A 19,688-nucleotide genomic window follows, 5' to 3' on the forward strand; every position below is an offset into this window, starting at 1 on the left:
GAAAGTAGGGTACATGCTAACAGTAAGAGAGAAAACACAACAACGTTAATTGCTAAGTCGTTTATATACACGAAATATATGTTTTATATGAAAAAGGTAAGAAAAAAAACCGACGCATGAAATTTCGCCGAACGCTCGGCTCTATCGCAGTAAGAAACAGTTTGAGGGCAAAGTTATCCTAGGCGATGAACTACCGATTTACAGATACGTTCCTGGGAAGATAACTGTAGTTTAAACAAACAAACAAAATCAGGTCGGTATAAAATACATACACCACGAGTCTCGAATTCGCGGATAATGGTGACACGCACAGTTGAAACCTAAACAAAACCAGCAAAACTAAGTACATAAAACGAAGCTGCAGTTACTATACTATTACAACTATAAACAAAAAACTACTATTGCTAATTGCTATAACTCCTACTACTATGACTACTATTACTTCTATGAGTAGGGTACAACAACTGTGAGTGCATTATTTTCCTAAGAGGGAGAAGAGGAAAAAACTGATTAAAGGCGCGTTCAAACCCAGCTTACTTTGATGAAGCTAGAGTGTGGTTTTTCTGTGCATTTCAGGCATCAAGTGTGTGTTGTAGACATTTTGGCCTTCTTTTTTCACTCCCTGTTTTGTATCACCGTTGCATGTATACACATGCCATTAAATTGATAATATTGCTTTGAAAACAGTTTCGGATTAGAAATAATAGCCATCAGTCATAAAACCACCCCCTCCCACCCGACCCAGAAAGGAACGCTTGCGGAAGAATCGTAATATCGGCCCAATGCAAATCATCTCTCAGCAGAAACAAAAGGACAAGTAACGATAAAACACCACTATACACACAAATGGATTAAAACATAAAGAAAAAACAATAGATTTATCGTAGCATATTAGGGAAAGCAGCAGAGATGAGGAGCGATATGATAGTATCGTAAGCCGTTTAACCGAAATCGGGGGCGGTCGAAAGGATATCAAAGATGTAGCATAACAAAGACGTAATAGGTTCTTAGTGCTCTAGTGTTGCCATAATTAGTAGTATATACAACATCAACAAAAACAGCAAAAACCCCGTTCACGTCCATTTAACATCATTTCGCGCTCATTAACTTGTTGGTGGTGGTGATGGGTGGTGATGGGTGGTAGATGGAAGCACTGTGGTAGTTTTTTTTTCGAGATCTTACCGAGAGAACCATGCAAGCAAAATGCGCACTCATAAATAATTTATCCGGAGCTTCAGAAATAAACAGAAAAAGTTATGAGCAATACAGTTAATAGTAGAAGATGGTTGATCAGTTCATGACTCATTATCCATCGTGCAACAACGATCTCCTCAATCGATGATTATTCGAACGATAGAAAGTGCGAAAAAACAGAAGCGAGTGGAGCGCAAGGAAACATGCTAATCTTAAACATTTGCAAATGCCAGATCCGATGCTTCTCAACACTAAATTCCTTCTTTCTTTTGGACGTGTTGTATAAAGGATACAATTATAGAACACAATAAAAAGCCCCCCAAGTGGAATAAATAAAAGCTTGAGAAGACATACTGATCAGCAATTCGGCCCAAGAGAATTTAATCATCCAGGTGGCGAACCAAGGCAACACTATTGTAACATCTCTCGCAGTTGTAAGGACACTGGACGTATAAAACACATTATTTACAGTAGCGATGAATCAACTGTTACACTTGCCTATGCATAAGAACATGCAGGGAAAACTGGATCGCGAGAAAGAAAGGGGGCACATACAGACAGACACACACACAGAACTATTCTAGTAAGTATGCCCTAACGTAACGCTAAGAAACTCTATTGCCGTAAGGAATCGCACGGAAGAATGTGTTTGGACTATAAAGAAATGCTTGTCGAGCAGAAATAGCAGTAAGCAACGAGCAGTAGGGAGATTATGCAGAATTTAAGAAATACCACAAGCGCAAGCAAACAAGAAACAAACACACTCTTTTCCAAAAGAGATCGCAAAATGAAGTGATTGGTAAATTTGTATTTGTTTTATAATATTGATATTACCAACCATGATGACATCGGGGGTTGTATGATAGAAGTTCTACTTTGGGCAACTATGTTTTAAATGTTTTAATAGTATTAAACCTATTTATTTGGCTGTTTTTTGGGAATGTGTTGTTCCATGGATTAAAACGATTTGTTTTTTTGTGGAAGATTCAAACGGTCTGCTACATTTGAAATTAAATGGCAAACAATATCAGTTTACGAACATTTCCGCTAGAGGGCCCCTAGGGATCATCTGTCAAGTTCGTTTGACAACGAATTGACAAGCCGATCGCGTGAAGTAAACAAGACACTTGCCACAGAAAGCGTGGAAAACGTGTTTACTGATTGCGGTGTAGAATTTAACAGTAGAAAGCCTCGTTTCCACGCTCTGTGCCAATGGATATCGTCAAAGAAGTGCTGGAAAAGCAGCAGCAAGAGCAGCAAAAATACAAACCAATCACAGTAGTGAAACCATTGGATGCAACAGTTGATATCGGCCATTTGTTGGTGACCGATCCGAACTACTTCGACGATGAACAACTGAGGTAAGCACAAAACTTCCACTGTGGTTGCAATTCTCACATGAACATGTCTGACTTCTTTTCCCCCCAACGATAGAGCTGATCGGGAAAAGTATGTGCTTGATTTAACCCGTGACAATGTGCAGCTGCTCATCAACAGTGTCTGGGAACTGCCGACCGAGCGCGTGCAAGAATCGATAGTAGCGAAACTGCCTGCACCTAAAGCAGTGCTACCACGCGCCAGAAAACTACCTGTACCGAAACCACTGACCAAATGGGAGGAATTCGCCAAACTGAAAGGCATCAAGAAACGGGTGCGCGACAAGAAGGTGTACGATGAAGTGCTGGACAAATGGGTGCCCACGTACGGCTACCAGCGGTACAAGGCCGAAAAGGAAAAGGACTGGGTGTTGGAGGTACCACACAACGATCCCAACCGGGACATGTTCAAAGAGAAGCGCGATCTGCGCATCGAACGTGTGGCAAAGAACGAGGTGGCGCGTATGCGAAACATTGCCCGTGCAAAGAAGATCGCCATCCCGCGCACCGGTTTCGTTGGACCGGAATCTGCATCCTCGAAACAGGTAAGTGGCCTCGAAATAAACAATTGTTTGTATGCTGAATGTCTGTTTCTCTTGTTGCCATCGGCTAGCTTATCACTGCTTCCAACATTACGAAAGCATCGACGGCCTCCGTGGGGGTGTTCCAAGATTCTCTACCGAAGGAAAAGAAGGCTCGTGGCATTGGCGTGAAGGAACTGATGCCTGGTGAGAAGCGCAAGAAAAAACCAGTCTCACTGGCCGGCGAGAAGCGACGTAACCTGGAGATCGTATCGAAGGTTCTAAACAAAAAGCCCAAGATCGACATTGATCGCGCTATTTCGATACAAAAGGCAGAGGCTCGGGCCGAGTATGTATCCTTAATTGGCAGTTGGGGTTTTTGTGGACGTTCAATAAAATCCTTCTTGTTTTATTTTTGCAGACGCGAAGCTGCTATGGACGAAAATGGAAACGATGGTAAAAAGAAGAAAAAGCAAGGCAAAAAGGCGAAAGGATTCGGCAGAAAGAAGCCGAAGGGTGGCCAAGGAAAACGCAATCCCAGTAAGCGCGCAGTTGGCCGTAAACGCCGTTAGGGTTAGTGATAGGTTTTGTCATACCATAATCCAACATGAAAAAAATTATACGTTTATATTTACGCCTAACAAAGAAGCGCATAGTGGGTATTTTATTTTCTTAAATATTTTGATATTATATGGTATCGATTAGCACGAACGTGCTTTTCAATATACATTACGTCACCGATTCCGTTCGATTGAAAGAAATATTTAACACTTCCACGAATATATTGCAGTGGGTGAAGGACGTTAGAGAAAAGTGCATCGAGGTCAATCGGTTGGGTGGATGGAAAACCCTATGTGGGTTACCGGATTTTCCTTTGAAGTCTTGTTGGAATTTACCTTTCGTGACGGAAATCCATTTCTACATTAGAGAAACTACACGCATATGCAGCGCACCGGGTGCTGCATATTTTACCGGCTTCGTTGAAGGCGTAGGAACGAAAACTGTCATCCAACAGCGGATCAATACAATCTACCATCTTGCTCTGGCACAGCTGTCTTTCACGAAGAAGTGGGGTAGCAAAACATTCAGTCAAAAGTTGTTGTGCGGATCGAAAACCCGGGGCTCCGGTAACTCCTTCTCCTTCCGGGGCTGCTAGGTGGTAAGGCGGCCGGACTCCTCTTTTCCACTCGGACAAGCTGGACGAAGTCACTACCAATCCCAATCGGATTGGTGCTCCGATTGATCCGGCCAACCTGGTATGGTAGAGATCCTTGGTGATAACTGGTGCGTTTGGCAGGGAGGAGGGTAGAAAAACATAGTAATCATTGAATTTGGCATTTTTGCTGCATTCCTCATAGGAATATGTTTGCACAGTGTGCAGCTGCAGTCGGTGTTGTTGCTGGAGGTCTAAGTGACCCTGGAGTTTGGTAGTTGTGAAAACTTCCAGTCATCGAACTTCTCCGTCGAAAGCAGGATTGGTTCAGGATACACCGCAAAGGAAAAGGAACGCAATTTGTACACTAAACTGTGGTTAAGTAGTTTGATATAAGTGAAACAAAAGCCACAGAATGAGTGCACTCTTTGCCCGAGTTTTCCGGCAGGCTCGGCAAACCTTCGAGTATACGAGCGTGAGCGATCCGAAGTTTGGCACCAATCTGAACGCATTGCGTCGCCTGGTCGATCAGCTCACGCTAGCCGACATCGGTCTCGATGGTTCCTTGGTGGCCACGGACACGTTCCAAAGACCAACCAAGGCCCCCTGCACGTATGTGGGAGTGTTCGAAAACGATTGCTTCGCAATGTCCGTGTTTGTGCTGCGCGAAAACTACACCATGCCGCTGCATGATCACCCGCGCATGCACGGCCTACTGCGGGTCGTGTCCGGGGCGGTCCAAATCTGCAGCTACAGCGAGCTTGCCCGGCGGGACGCGGACGAGCTGTTGGTGGGGGTCGGCAAAGGGCAGCGCCATGTGCTGGTGGCTGCCGAGCCGGAGAAAATCATCAGCTCGAGTCCGGGAGACTGTGCGCTACTGACGCCGACCGAGCGTAACTTCCACGAAATCACAGCCATCGGTGGGCCGGCGGCATTTTTCGATATTCTCAGCCCACCGTACAACACCGCCAGCCAGCCGCAGTACTATTTCTACCGCAAAGTGCCAGTACCGCGGCATCTGGCCGAGCTGGAACCGATCGGAAGCCCGGACAAACCGTCGCCACTGCACGACGACGAGCGGCCCCGTTATGTGCTCGAGACGATTCCTAACCCGGACCACTACTACTGTGATACCGTACACTACACCCCGCCGGGTTTCATGGACTACGAGGAAGGAACCGCCCCACCGCCGCCGTACGAGTCTGCGACGGATCGGCCGGTGTAAGCCTTTCTTCCCTAGGCACCCAGGGGCGAAGTCGGCGGAAGCAGCAGTTCCATATCCGTTTCCGTACTATTTGATAACTGTAGCTTGTAGCTGCTTGCATGCTCACCCTTAGTTTATAGTAGTTTAGTAACGTTGATTTCGTTTTTTGTTATTTGCTCGTTTATCGCGCCTAGAAAACGGGGCGATACTGCGTATCACGTTCCGACGGTAGGCAAAATGATGGAATGTGGCTGCAGGATATTCTAACCGCGGGACTACATTACAGCGTACCATATCAAAAACTGGTACGGTCAGTTGTCATGAACCGATTTTGTACGCTGCAGCCCAGAAGTGCAGGGTTGCCTTTGGAATGGTACGCTGCCACTTGACCGTACCAGTTTTTTGGTATGGTACGTTGTAATGTAATCCCGCGGTCAAAATACCGTAGAGTTTGTTAGAAAACAGTAGAATGCTAGCTTCAAACAATAACGTTAAATAAAACAAAATTTAAACTTCAATACACAATATAAATAAAAGAAAGGTAAAATGAGCTGGTTCATTTAAATTGTTTCAGAAGAAAGAACTTACGTCTGAGTAGATATTGTCCAACGGAGAACTATGCACTCCATACCGATTCAGTCACTTTTCATGGACAGGAGTTTGAAAGATAAATTTAAAGCTTATCAAAGAAAACACTAGTTTCAAATTACTTGCATTTTGTGAACTCTGTTTAGTGGGAGGTACAGATTTTACGAAAAGATGTATCACCCATTTATCGATTGCTTGTGTTGCATATCCACTGCTAGTATTCTACAATACTCCTATTCCACCAACACAAACTTTCTAAAGTATTAAACTAGAAGGGAACTTAGGAATATGATTTTGTATCAATGGTTTTTTCTAAAGTTCATTGTGTACTCAATAATAAAAGCACCTCGTACAGTCAAAGATCCAAGTGTGCCATGAACACGCTGGACAGCACGAACAGACACGATGTTCGTTTGGAATCGCCAGTCGTTGGACAACTGTCAGACAAGATGGAGTCTTCCGTTGCTGCTGCGTTCGAAGTTATTAAGTCCGAATACTTGGTATGTAATCTACTTCCTACATGTTCCTCATTGACGATTTAAACCAGTTTAATACGTTTAAAAATATGTACAGACAGCCACATCGAATGAAACAACGCTTTCTGAGTGTAAGCAGAAGGAGCAGTTGCGCAGGCAGATTGCTTCAAAGAGAGAACGCTTGAACGAAGTGAAGCGGCTAGTATCGGGTGAGCGTTAGATATCGGTAAACTAAAAATACAAAACACACTTACTAATATTAAATGTTATCCCGCCTACAGAACTTACAATATTAAAGAACAGCGTAAATGCAGACATTGAAGAAGCTAACAAGCGATGTGCTATCGCATGCGAAAATCGTAACATTGTTCGTGCAATGATTGAAAAACGCATATCACAATTGGCAGTAAAGAATGAGAAGATGCCAGATTCTACCATCAGCTTTTTAAAAGCGCAGTACGACAAAGAGTATGAACATAAACTGAAGGAGTTGCTCCGTTGCCAGGAGCGTCAACTGCTGGCCCTGCGCCAGTCACCGGTTTTGTTGCAGCTGGAAAATGCAAACGAAGAAGTCCGCAGACTGCAGCAAAATTTGGAGGAAAATCAACTTGCCCTGCAACAAGAGCTGAAGGAATACGAAAAAGAATCTGAAGAAAGGATGCAATCTTTTGTTGCGCTGGTCGTCAAAATTGGCGAATTACATAACCGACGCGCCGAGCTGGCAGCAATGCGTATACGGTTGGGGCAAGAACGTGAAGAGTCCGCTTCGCTTATGAAGGCAAGATCTGATGGCATCGCGATTCGTGAAAAAAACGATCAACTGAATGGCAGCGAAGACAGCGTTACTGGTATCAGCTTGAACTTAGTTAATAACGCCGACGAGGATTTCAGATCCATTGAGGATATTTTTAAAAATCCCAATGATTTTCCTGAAATTTTACGGAAAATTGGTTCGTCGTGGAACTACAAACCAGCTTTGAAGGATATCAACGACTCTTCATACCAGCAAACTTCGAGCACAAATGAAAGTGGAAAAGCAGCGGTACGTACATCGAAACGCAAGCAGAAAAGATCTCCATCTCCAATGAAACGCAAGAAACCTGCGGATGTTGCCAAGCAACCTCGTGCTCAATCACGTGCTGAGTTGGCGGCGGAAGATGGCGTAATGGGTGACAAGGAAAACGGCTCGCCACCGAATAGAGAAACGAATAAGGAAGTTCACGAAGGCATTATTGGTGGAAAAACTAAAGGTAGCGTGGAATTATTGCATGTGAAGCAAAACTTACCATCAGCTGTACAACAAACACCGAGAATTCTCACAAAAGAGAAGTCGTTGACCAATCGTGTGCCTTCACCTAAGTGCCAGGACTTTACGAAGACTGTTACCAGCATCAAAGAGGTAGCGCAGAATTCCAAACAAGCATCGGTTCCTAAGCAAGAAACACGTGCACAGACACGTGCACAGGCACGTCAAACGGATGCTTGCTCCAGCAAGAAGAATCGGCCAACAGCAGCAGCGGACACATTGAAACCTCTGCAAAATTCGCCTGAGAAGGAGCAGCCTTCGAAAGTACCACTTGTTCTTGAAGCTGCAAAATTAAGCACTAGAAAAAGTCGTCGTGATTCTACTTCTACGCGTAAATCTCCAATAAATTCCGAAAAGAACGTAGCAAGCGCCAAACAGAAGCAACAGACACAGCCTACTGCGAACAGCGAGGACAAGGCAGACGAGAGTCTGGAACTATCGGTCCAGGCGTCTTCAAGCCACGGCTCATTTGACTTTGGTCTCCAACAAAGTTCGAGCGCTGAGTTTGATGTGAATTTTTCTCCCGAAAACTTGGACACAAGCTTCGGAGAAGATGATGCTGGTGGTGGCGATTTCGATTTCCTTATGAGCGAAGAACCGGTGGCTGGAACCTCATCGAGACAGGAGCAAACAGCTAAGAAGGGAAAAGAGGCAGATAGTTTCGACTTTGATTTTGATTTTGAAGCTTAGGACAACTATTTCTAGGTCGTTACCTACATTACTCAATGTATTCTTTGTTCATTTGAATTACTAACAAGCTGGTAATAAACATGTCAATTCTACTACAATACAACAAAATTGTTCGGGCATGAAAAGCAGAAAAAGTGCATTAACCCGTAAGTATTTCCCGAAGAAGATGTATTTTAATGTATTGATGAACAAACCAGAACGAGAATTGTAGAATGTGCGTTATGGCTAAGCCGTATTTATGTATACAACGTTAAAGCTTCCCTTTGCTGTTGAACAGCACCAACAGACTGTCGTAGATCATAAAGTAAAAAGCGGAAGTACACCCGGCCTTTAGCAGGGACGGCAGTAAACCTTTGTACAGACCGCGAAGGCCCTCACCTCGACCAACCTGCACCAGGCAGTGGAACATATGGCGACAAACGAAGTGCTGTCCGAACGTTTGCCGGCTGTTTGCGAAACCCTGTATCTGCAGTCTCTTTTTTGTTAGATCTAGTGGATAGACGAGCAGTTTCGTACACAGACCAGCCAGCCCACCGCAAACGAACAGTTCCTGCGATGGTAGCTTTGCCTCGACCGGCAGCCCGTGCAACTGCTTGGCCAGCGTACCGAATAGGTTGTAAAACATGAACTGGCCACCGGCCAATGGCGCAATTTGTAGCATCGCTGGCCCGGCACCCCGATACAATCCCCTGACGCCTTCGTGTCGGTAAATCTCCGTCAAACCCTGCAGGGCGTTTTGGTAGCCCCGGCCGGGATCCTGTGAAACGAGTCGTGTCCGTATGACGTCCAGCGGCATGATGGTAAGGGCAGCAAACGAACCACTGCAAGCACCACAGAGGAACTGGCGACCCTGATCGTGCCCTTCCAGCATCGGCACACTACGCAGAAGGCTGTTTAATCGTTCGTAGAAAGAAAACTGCGCCACACCGTACACGAGGGAAAGCACCTGGGCCGGATTGTGACCCTTCCAGAAAGCTAGCAGACCTTCCTCACGGTAGATGCAGGCGATCGATTGTAACATCGAACGATATTTGGAGTGGTTCGAGCTGGTCGCGATCGGTTCCACCTGGAGCTGGAGGCGAATTTTCAACACGTCCAGTGGTTGGCAGATGAAGCGGGTTATACATCCGGTCATGCCGCCGGCTAGACCGGCGTACCGGGTTGTACTGTGCTTTTCGCGGTCCATCTACCTCTGCGCTGGGGGTGTGTGCCTGTGCTGCGGTTTGTCCGGTCAATCCGTTTGTTCCGAAATATCAACTTCCCGCTGGTGTGTTGATGGTTATTACATCACCTTTGCGCGGCTGAACTTGACTACCGATGCGGATGCGTAAGTAGTCTGACCTTGCTTCTCATGGTCACGTACGACGACGGCGGCGACAAGTTCCCTGCGTATTCCTTGATTGTAACTACGTAATCTCACTGCGGGAAACTGTTTGTGCGTTCCATTCCAGCGCTTTCCGAAATGACAGAAAGACTATTGCGATCAGTTGCGAGATCGAGATGTTTGTTTTGAACCCACGAAGGCCGCTCTTTTCCTTCATTCCAAGTCGTCACTTTTTGACCCGCACGTGCGCACATACCACGTCCCAGCTGATCCAAAGTGAGGGTTTGACATTCGCTAAAATGATAATAAAAAAAATGATAACGAATTTGTTTCAAACAAAATCGACGCATTAGAATTTAGTTTCATCATCCAACGGGTATATTTCTAGAAAACATTGTTTGTGAAATGAATTTCCTTACACCAAATACGGAAATAGTATACCTAATTTGCACATGTTTATTCAGAAAATTTTCTTCCACATTTTGCGATCAGCTAGCGTCAATTAGATACTCCTATTCACTATCCTCTTTACCGTAGATCGTTTGATTGCGACGCTTGAATTTCTTCACCGGAGGGTTATCCGATTCCGTCTTGTTTTGCTCTTCCGATGCTGCCACATCGGCCCTTGTCGTCAACCCGGAATTATGAGGACTGGATAGATTCAAATCATCTACAGCCAGGCCCGACTCTGATAGACTCAGGAGGCCTTTTTCGTCCGCTTCCTGTGGCATGGAAAGGCTGAGCATACTGCAGTTCGGGGTGGAAATGCTCGTTGAATCATTCATGGTCGTTGACTGATCGGAATCATGCGAATCGTGATGCCTCCATTTCGGTTGTGGCAAAGAGGAAGACAGTGATTGTCGAATATCCGTCGTTGGGCGCTGGTCTTGGCTATCTTTCTGGGGGGCACATTCCATTGCCTCAATATCATCTTCCTCATCAAGGGTTAATTCATCAGTATTTTGAACTTTTTGCTTTACTATTGATGATGTTTCGGGTTCGCTTTCTTCAGATGCCACAGGCAAAGGGTCAACGTATGTCGAGTTGTTCAGCTGGTGTCTCGTCATGAGCATGGCCAACCGAAGCGGATCGTCAATGTTGAGTTTGTCGCAAAACGTAGTCGTTTGCGGATTAAGATAAGCTTGGGGTTGCTCGATGGATCTCATGTCCACCGTATTGTCGTCTTGTACCGGTTGGAAAGGTTCGGCTATCCTCACGAAGTTGGTCGGTATGTGCAAGTCACCACCGAATCGATCCAAAACCTTGGCCTTTTCCTCCTCGGTCGGCGTAAAGTTGAACCGTTCGTCCGAACCCTCACCGGGCATGTAGCCATTGGAGCTGCGAATGCTTATCAAATGATTTGTAAGGTTCAGAATCGTCAACCATTCGAGGTCGTACTTAAGGCGCACCGGGCCGTTCGTTGCATCGGGCGATGTAGGAATGTCCAGCACCTGCAGGAATCTCCGCTTCGGTAAACACTTATCCAGTGCGAGAAACTTGGTCGGTTCTTCGTCGCGGTGAGGGACGAGGGCCGCAAATTTGCAATGCAAGTGCGCTGCAAACCAGTACGGTGGGCGGAGTTTCTGCAGTAGATCCTCACATGGTGCACTTCCGAGTTTGTTGCATTCGATGTCCTCCCGGAATGCGGGCTTGAAGCGTAATAGCTGCGTGACATTGCCAAACTGGGTGATTCCCCGAGGCCAATCGTGTGACAGCATTATGTCCACACCCGGTGTCGAAAGTTGCTTCAGCCTGAACACATCAATCTGACGCTGATGGTACACGCTTCGCTTTGTGGCTTCGTCGTAGGGTGGAAATTCGAAACGACCCTTCAGAAAATCGTGACCCTTAAAAATGCCCGATATGCCTCCGATTCTAATACCGTTGCAATCTACCACACCGGCGTAGCCAAGGTAGTAAATATTTGGCGCTACCCATCCACCGTAGGGTAGTTCCTGGAGGTAGTTCGATGCTTCGTGGTTTCCACCGATGAACAAAGTTAGTATGGGTGCTTTCTTTTCGCCACTATAGTACCTATAAGGTAGAAGTGGAAAGATTAAATCCCCTGCAGGCAATCGTGAGGAAACAAAATCTTCAGTCTACCTACTTGTAGAAACTACACATGTCCAAGTGCTTCTGAGGGACGGCCATACACTGCAAGTCTTGCAAGTTTCGTGTCGACTGGAAATCGCCACAACATATTAGCAAATCTATCGTGGTGTTTTGCTGTTCCTGTATCGACGCTATAAGGTCGTAAATCTTTTCCAGCTCACCATGAGCACAACCTTCCACTGCAATTTTCATTACAAATTTTCGCTAAAAGCACAGCCGGTGAAGTAGGAAAGTTTTGTTTTGTTTGGACCGATCTTTCAGCACCCCAGTTGACAGATTTAAATTAAGCAACGCTTCTATACCAGTGAAAAAACTGAGATAGTATATCAAACCCAAGAGTAATTAAAATATCAAGTCTTGTTGTACAGGTAAAAATTAAGAGCCATTAACATTAGCCTGGCATTTTACCTCTTTAAAAAAATAACATCTTATCGTCTTTTGCGTACCTGACGAGAGAATCGAGGGAGAAAATAATCACCACAGTATATAAAGCGTCCATCGTTGTTCCAGAATCTGTCATTTTCTTTTCACTAGGCAAACAAGGCGACCGTTATTTCCAAACGGTTTGAAGTAAAAGATGATGCATCGCATTCGGTTGAAGCTACCAACAGAAAGGAATAAGTTTGCTTCGTTGCGTGTGAATAACAAGTAATCCTCGAATCAGTGCATCAAAAACAACCGATCTGAAAAAGTATTGAAAATGTTTAACTATAAAAAGACGATTTTCCAATCGATGTGGTTTTAATTATAGTAGACATTGAAAATTTAGTTTAGTTTAGTTCAGTAGAAAAGTGCGAGCCGTGCGAAAGTGAAGTTTGTTCGAAGAATAGTAAAGAAGAGCAAGTTTTTCATTAAAAGTCACAAAATGGCTACTGATTCTCGGAAAATAAAAGTTGCCGTGCGATTGCGGCCGTTCAACGAGCAGGAAAAGGAAAAGAACCCGAGAAATATCATTAAGGTTAGTTGTATGATAGCTTCCGAGCGAACTGAGACTGACGATGGTTCGGCGGATCAACAGTTGCTCTATATGCTAAGCGATTGTTATTTGGTTTCAGGTTCTTGATAAGTCAACGTTAATGTTTGATCCGGACGAAGATGAGGATGAATTCTTCTTTCACGGCGTGAAACAAACTCACCGCGACATCACCAAGCGCATTAAAAAGAAGCTCACAATGGAGTACGATGATGTATTCGACAACACTGCAACAAACGCGGACATACACGAGGCTTGCACGAAACCGCTGGTGCAGTCGGTCATGAATGGGTACAATTGTTCGGTATTCGTTTATGGTGCAACCGGAGCCGGGAAGACTCATACGATGCTGGGAAACGAAAACTGCCCGGGCATAACGTTCTTGACGATGAAAGAATTGTTTCGTGAAATTGAAGCCCTCAGCGATGTACGGAAGTTCGATATCGGCATCTCCTACTTGGAGGTTTACAATGAGCTGGTAATGAACTTGCTCACGAAAAGTGGTCCTCTGAAACTTCGCGAGGATGCCAATGGAGTGGTAGTTAGCGGATTGGTTCTCAAACAAATTCATAGCGCGAACGAGCTGCTGGATCTATTGGCTCTCGGTAACCGCAACCGAACCCAACATCCGACGGATGCAAATGCCGAGAGTAGCCGCAGCCATGCCATTTTCCAGGTCCACATTCGTATGGTGGAGAAGAAGACGGGTCAGAAACGCACCGTGAAATTGTCTATGATTGATCTGGCTGGCAGTGAACGGGCTGCTAGCACAAAGGGGCTGGGTGCGCGGTTCAAGGAGGGCGCGAACATTAATAAGTCATTGCTGGCTCTGGGTAACTGCATCAATAAGTTGGCCGATGGACTAAAGCACATTCCGTACCGCGACTCCAACTTGACGCGCATTCTGAAGGATAGCCTTGGAGGCAACTGCCAGACGGTGATGATCGCGAACATTTCTCCGTCCTCGCTAACGTATGATGACACATATAATACGCTGAAGTACGCGTCGCGCGCAAAGAAGATCCGCACGACCGTACGCCAGAACATCGTGCCCTCGAACGTACCGAAGGAGTTCCTGGTGAAGAAGGTTAACGAGCAGGCAGAAGAAATCGACCGGCTGAAGGCAAAGTTGGCCGAGTTGGAAGAACATCGCAAACTCAATACGCTCTCCGATGCTACCCCGCCTGCTGCGTTGAACGAAACGCTCCTTAATACGTGGACCTCTCGGATCGATAGCTGCTATGCTAGCTTACTCCAGGCTGTGCAGCACAACTATGCGCTAAAGAGTAAGGAAAAACTGCTTAACATGCGCGTCAAGCTTAAGGAGCAGGCTGAGCAGATTGCCCGAATTGTAACACTGGATGGCAGTCAGTCGAGCGAGGTAAGTTGCAATAGGATCAATTACACAATTATTTATAAACTATCATTTATTGGTGTGCAACAATTGCAGTAACAATTTGAACACGTCGCGCCTATCAGCACACTTTAATTTCACTTGTCTCCTAGTAACTCCGACTGTTTCGACTCCATTATCTTTTCCGCTTCCTTGATAAAACCCTCCGCGATGGCTGTGATTTGAGCTTGGGCTTGAAATGCGTCGTCTTCCGATACGCCGCTACCCGGTTGCTTTTTCAACTTCTTGATAGACTGATTCTGTGCATCCTTAATTCTATCTCGGCACTTGATGTACAGCGCTTTTGCATTCCGCGCCAAACCTTCGCGATGTTCACGCGTTACCTTCGGGACGGGTATAAAGAGCGTCGTCCCGTCCTGCTGAGGATTAAGGTTCATTCCACTTCGTTGGATGGCTTGCAGGACGGCAGGAATAGTCTGCGGAAACGAGATGAGATTGACGACGATGGTTTTGGGGTTCTTTCGAACAACTTGTCCCAATTCCTGCAATTGATAGTCCTTTCCTTCGTAGGTGATGCGGAGGGTCTCAATCGATCCAGTCGTTGAGCGAAGGGAGAGATTTTTTGCATAATCTTCCTTCATGGTGGTGAGACTTTTTTCCATTTGCGTGCGTAGCCCTTCGAGATTGATCAGACTGGTCAGCTGCTCCTCGTTGATCTGCACCTTCGTCGTGGTTCCTTTTTTGTCTTTCTTTTTATCTTTTCCCTTGGCGTAATAACGTACTGATTGTGTGCTCGCCGGAAATACGAAACCAGAGTTTGGAGGGAATTTTGCCACGCATTTTGAAGCTCCAACGGTACAGAAGATAGTATCGAATTGTTTTAAGTTAACTGCGCGAAACAACGTTGTGGTGATTCGTAACATGATAACCAAAGAGTGTCTTGTTTACCACCGTAACAACCCGATGCAGTTGGTAGTACAAGTCGGCGAGGGATGTTTATTTTGACTTCGATTTGACGAAACCGGCTGCTGTCATATCGTTAATTAACTTTTCGTTGAATTTGTGTTCGTTGGATTTAGATTTAAAACCTCCAAATATGCTAAATTAAACTTATCTTATATTCACTTGGCTCAGTAATTAAGTTTTGTTTTTTCTTTTCATATAGGATATAGCGAAGATTGAAGCATCAATCGATCGATGTGGAAAACAGTTGGCCAGTCAAGAAGTCGATCAGAACCGCTGGTTGGAACGTCTTCAACAAGCGCAACGGAATCGGAACGCTCTTCGGTATGAAGTGCTACAGACGGAGCTCAGCTGTGTGTTAAAAACCTACATGGCTGGCAAAGATGCTGAAATTGCAGCAGCAAAGGCTACATTATGGAAAGACCACGTTCTCCAGATCGCGTTTACGTACAGTCAGGAGAATCGTCTGTGGCACAAGATTATGCAGCTGAGCGGCGAAATCGTGCAAAATAACTACCTGCTACTTCGACACTTGGATCGACTGGACAATATTGTGTTGGATAAGCTGAAGCGCTTGGTCAAGTTGAACCAGAGGCAGCGAGGAGTTACCTTCTTCGACGACGAGTGCCAGCAGGACCTGCGAAGCGAAACTGATATTACCGACCATAGCATCGATGACATTGCCAACCTGTCCGACTGTTCGGATGATGCTGTGGATTTCCCGCCAGTTGTCGTCGGTGCGAAAAGGACAAAGATCCGGGGAGAAAGCGAATCGGAAACGGATCATGACACTAGCGGTCCTGCATCGTCGAAGCCGTCTGATACGGAGGAACGAAACGTTTTCAAAAAACCAAAAACAGTCAGTCGGGGCCTTTCGTTCAAGGCGACATCTGTAGTAGGGACCCGGCCAACGATTTCTCGTCGAACACCAACCAAAACCACGGGACATGGCAGCATCGCCAAAACAGCAGCGGCCACTCAACGGCTAAAGGCTCCGCGGTTGGTTGTAACCAATATGATGCCAGCTGCTACTCCAGCAGTGGCTTCAACCAGTCGAAACCTCGGTGGGACATCTCACACCGAGAAGGGGGAAGATAAATCCGATACATCCGACGAACAGATTGGCGTCGGAAACATTGCAAACTCCACTTTCGACATTGGATCCGGTAAGGATGGTGATTCAGAATCATTATTTTCAAACGTGCTGGTGGAGTCAAATGTAGATCCACAGGTCTTGGATAAAGGTTCGTTACAAAGTACATTGTAAAAGGGGGGTTTTGAGCCGCGACACTTATGCTTCTTTCAAATATTATTCTTTTCCAGTTCTTCGCAGAGCTTCCATGAAAGGAAAAATGGCATTGTCTGTGCACAAGGACAATCGTAAAAAGAGCCCAAAACGCATCGGTAAAAGTCCACGTTTGATAAACCGAACTGGCAGTCGTGGTAAGTGTACAGATACTTTTCAACGGACGGCAACCTCTCGATGGCCACATAATCACATACAGTTATTTGATGCAGTTTATCGATGAGAGTATTTTTCGGTATTACAGCCGAACAAGCGAGCGATAACGATTGTGCCCTAACAAAGGAAAACAGTCTTTCGAAGATTTCAAGTACGCATTTTTAATTTATACTGCACCGCTAATGTTTTAAACAGAATATAAAAGGGCAAACCTTTCCTTGATTAATTTTTGCGAAAATTTGCCGGTTTATCTTATCTATTTAAATCAAGTGTATATATTATGCTCATTTTTTTTCTTATGTCCTTCCAGCGAATGCTTCTGCAACAAGCGTCATCAATAGGTATCGAATGATGAAAGGAAAAGAAGCAGCTGCTGTCGCTAGTAGTAGCACTGTCCCCAGCACCAGCAGCAGTACCACAACGACGGGCAAAGCAACGGCGGCTGGCACGCGTTTTGTCAACAACAATTTAGAGAATGATAGTGACCGAAACCGGCACAATCGTCTGATGGGTATCAAGAAATAGACATTTCTTCAAAAGGAGATAGGAGAATTTTATTATACGTATATACACACCCACACTTTCGGTCTTACCCGGCGCGTTCGCTCTAGACTGCTTTAAATATATCTAACATTATTATTTTCATGTTATTAGTCATAAGTGATAGACGAGGAAGTTTGTTTAAAATATAAGCTTCGGGCGAACGTTGAACGTTTCTAGACTCGATAGAATTGAAATATGCATATGGTTTATTCAAAAAGAAAAAGAGGTGAAAAAACTGAACCAACGATCAAATAGCCGATTCCTCAAACGAACAGTTGTGTTTTTTTAATGCTGTTTATGCATCAGTGAATCAGGAATACTGTACAAAATCAAATCTCCAGATGAAAAATACAGTTTGCAATATAAAGTAAATTGCTTATTGTTTTCATTAGCCGAATGAGGGTCAACCGATTCTGGCTGTTGCTATTCAAACATTCAGTTTCGTTGAGTTGTGTTTCGTCGAGTTTCTGTATTCCAAGATGACAGTAGCTGTCAAAACACAGATGAGGTAATTTTTGAGCGATGTGCAATAAAATCAACAACATTAGCCGGGCATACATGCCGAGTTAATTTTTGCTGCCGCGATTGTGAATCTACCAAGCAAAAGCTACTTGTTTCGTACTGTAAAAACATGGCACTTTTCACACGCTACGTTGCGAGCCTGCCAACGTGGGGTAGGTCGGTGCAAGTTGTTGGATACAGATTACAGTCTTCGCATTTGCAGGAGAAACGGTCCGTAGAACAGGATGAAGGTAGGCTTTCTGCAAAAGTGGAGTAGATAGTTGCTGAAGCTGATTCATTTAACTTTCCAGAGTTTCGGGTATTAAACTTGAAGCAAAACAAAAATCAGCGTGTTGCTCGCCGAAAGGCTCCCCGCCCGGAAGTGCCTCCTCCAAGGTATAGTATTGTGCGTTTGTTTTACTACATTAGACATTACAATATGTGTTCGAATCTACACAAACAGATCTCAGCAGATGGCAACAGATCAGGACTGGGGTGCCGTATGGCCGGGCCCACGATCATTCAACCCGTCCGCGGTTCCGCTACCAATCCGGCAGGGTTACGTTACGAAACGCAACCAAATGTCGCCGGGAAAGTTCGCGAACGCGGAACTGATGAAGATACCGAACTTCCTGCACCTGACACCGCCCGTCATTAAACGGCAGTGCGAGGCACTGAAACAGTTCTGCACACCGTGGCCGAAAGGACTGGAAACGGAGGAGAAAATGAGCTCCCATTTTCCACTGACCGTCATCACGTCGGACTACTGTCACGCTCTGCCTACGATAAGGAATCCACTGTCACGCATCGTAACCGTGCAGCTGGGACTCTCGGCGCTGCAGATGGATCGGCACGCGAAGGATAAGTTCCTGCGACTGGTCGGTGAGCGGTATGATCCGGAGACGGATATCCTTACGATCGTCACCGATCGGTGCCCCTTGAAGCGGCAAAATTACGATTACGCGATCTATCTGCTGACAGCGCTGTATCACGAATCGAACACGGTCGAGCCGTGGGAGGAGAGCAAAAGTGAAGCCGACATGGAATATTATGATTTTGACCGGAATTGCAGCAAAAGAAATGCGGAAGCTACCCTGAACTGGGGTCGGAAGGAGGGTGATGAGGGATGGGTGCCGGTGCCCACCGAATATGCCAATTCCGTGACGCGATTATTCAATGATGGCGAAAACGAGTATAATTTGGCCAAGTACAAGGAACAATCGTTGGCATTACTCGGGTTAAGCGCTTCACAGTAAAGAGGAAGTGTATGCTTGTGTAGTTTAGTATGAAACGTGTAATAAATATGTGTCATCAAAGTGCTTTGACAAAGAATTATGTGAATTATAAAATGTTATGAAAGTGTGAATTAGTGGTAAGAAAAGATTAACAAATGCCACGGTTTGGGGTACAAGTTTTATTATTAATTAACGACTTCCATAGTGGGAGTTTCCGTAGTGTAGTGGTTATCACGTCTGCTTCACACGCAGAAGGTCCCCGGTTCGAACCCGGGCGGAAACAATTTTTTTATGTTTTTGCTCATGTTTTCGTTGCCTTGGGAAATTTGAAAGTGTGTCATGTACATTTGTTATAAATCTAACAGAAAATAAGACTCAACAGTGAGTTTTAGGAAATGAATTTGAAATACTCTACATTTGTTCAGCAGCATTTCATTGCCGGAGAAAACATTACTAAATTTAGTTACATTCAAACATGAAATTGAGTTGAATTTGAGATGTGTCCTAAATTTTACTGCCAAAGGTTGTGTATGAAAACATTTCACTCTCATTCCGTGGCGAGAGATTAAAGAACAGTGGATGAGAAATGTTTGTCCTTGGTTCAGTGACTCTTTTTATGGTGCATCTTGCCCTCAATTTCTTTCAGCAACCTGTTCTACTTCTTGTAAAGTAAACTGACGAAGTCCTGTCACCATAACAATAGCCGTTAAATG

The 19,688-nt window shown here is 45.1% G+C and overlaps 7 protein-coding genes and 1 non-coding gene across 9 annotated transcripts; 5 read left to right on the plus strand and 3 right to left on the minus strand.

Moving 5' to 3' along the window:
• The first annotated feature begins 2,338 nt into the window (after nt 1–2,338).
• On the plus strand, nt 2,339–3,733 carry LOC131282748 (ribosome biogenesis regulatory protein homolog). Its single transcript, XM_058312285.1, has 4 exons — nt 2,339–2,555; nt 2,629–3,115; nt 3,184–3,440; nt 3,513–3,733. The coding sequence occupies exons 1-4, from the start codon at nt 2,407–2,409 to the stop codon at nt 3,661–3,663; spliced, it is 1,044 nt and encodes a 347-aa protein (XP_058168268.1). The 5' UTR covers nt 2,339–2,406; the 3' UTR covers nt 3,664–3,733.
• Nucleotides 3,734–4,089: 356 nt separating this feature from the next.
• On the plus strand, nt 4,090–5,733 carry LOC131282749 (2-aminoethanethiol dioxygenase). Of its 2 annotated transcripts, none has more exons than XM_058312286.1 (2): nt 4,090–4,375; nt 4,450–5,733. In XM_058312286.1, exon 2 carries the CDS (start codon nt 4,660–4,662, stop codon nt 5,467–5,469), a length of 810 nt encoding a protein of 269 aa, XP_058168269.1. In that variant the 5' UTR covers nt 4,090–4,375; nt 4,450–4,659; the 3' UTR covers nt 5,470–5,733. The 2 variants fall into 2 exon arrangements, with proteins under 2 accessions (XP_058168269.1, XP_058168270.1); XM_058312287.1 differs by having other exon boundaries at nt 4,090–4,347.
• A 2,978-nt stretch (nt 5,734–8,711) lies between these two features.
• On the minus strand, nt 8,712–9,697 carry LOC131292853 (mitochondrial thiamine pyrophosphate carrier-like). The gene has a single exon (XM_058320950.1). The coding sequence runs from the start codon at nt 9,692–9,694 to the stop codon at nt 8,759–8,761; it is 936 nt and encodes a 311-aa protein (XP_058176933.1). The 5' UTR covers nt 9,695–9,697; the 3' UTR covers nt 8,712–8,758.
• A 615-nt stretch (nt 9,698–10,312) lies between these two features.
• LOC131286970 (lariat debranching enzyme) lies at nt 10,313–12,182 on the minus strand. Its single transcript, XM_058315984.1, has 2 exons — nt 11,940–12,182; nt 10,313–11,866 (listed from the first exon to the last, which is right to left on the minus strand). The coding sequence occupies exons 1-2, from the start codon at nt 12,134–12,136 to the stop codon at nt 10,345–10,347; spliced, it is 1,719 nt and encodes a 572-aa protein (XP_058171967.1). The 5' UTR covers nt 12,137–12,182; the 3' UTR covers nt 10,313–10,344.
• A 374-nt stretch (nt 12,183–12,556) lies between these two features.
• On the plus strand, nt 12,557–17,265 carry LOC131282692 (kinesin-like protein KIF18A). The gene is made up of 5 exons (XM_058312218.1): nt 12,557–12,902; nt 13,000–14,298; nt 15,437–16,478; nt 16,558–16,677; nt 17,007–17,265. Exons 1-5 carry the CDS (start codon nt 12,810–12,812, stop codon nt 17,219–17,221), a joined length of 2,769 nt encoding a protein of 922 aa, XP_058168201.1. The 5' UTR covers nt 12,557–12,809; the 3' UTR covers nt 17,222–17,265.
• On the minus strand, nt 14,380–15,218 carry LOC131282693 (ribosome-recycling factor, mitochondrial). Its single transcript, XM_058312219.1, has one exon. The coding sequence runs from the start codon at nt 15,192–15,194 to the stop codon at nt 14,409–14,411; it is 786 nt and encodes a 261-aa protein (XP_058168202.1). The 5' UTR covers nt 15,195–15,218; the 3' UTR covers nt 14,380–14,408.
• Nucleotides 17,266–17,778: 513 nt separating the features above from the next.
• Nucleotides 17,779–19,066, plus strand: LOC131294969 (small ribosomal subunit protein mS35). The gene is made up of 3 exons (XM_058323026.1): nt 17,779–17,991; nt 18,052–18,136; nt 18,204–19,066. Exons 1-3 carry the CDS (start codon nt 17,871–17,873, stop codon nt 18,994–18,996), a joined length of 999 nt encoding a protein of 332 aa, XP_058179009.1. The 5' UTR covers nt 17,779–17,870; the 3' UTR covers nt 18,997–19,066.
• Nucleotides 19,067–19,185: 119 nt separating this feature from the next.
• Nucleotides 19,186–19,258, plus strand: Trnav-cac (transfer RNA valine (anticodon CAC)). The gene has a single exon. It is a non-coding gene; the product is annotated as a tRNA-Val (tRNA).
• Nucleotides 19,259–19,688: the final 430 nt, after the last annotated feature.

This window comes from Anopheles ziemanni, chromosome 2 (assembly GCF_943734765.1).
Source record: "Anopheles ziemanni chromosome 2, idAnoZiCoDA_A2_x.2, whole genome shotgun sequence".
Lineage (NCBI taxonomy): Eukaryota > Metazoa > Arthropoda > Insecta > Diptera > Culicidae > Anopheles > Anopheles ziemanni.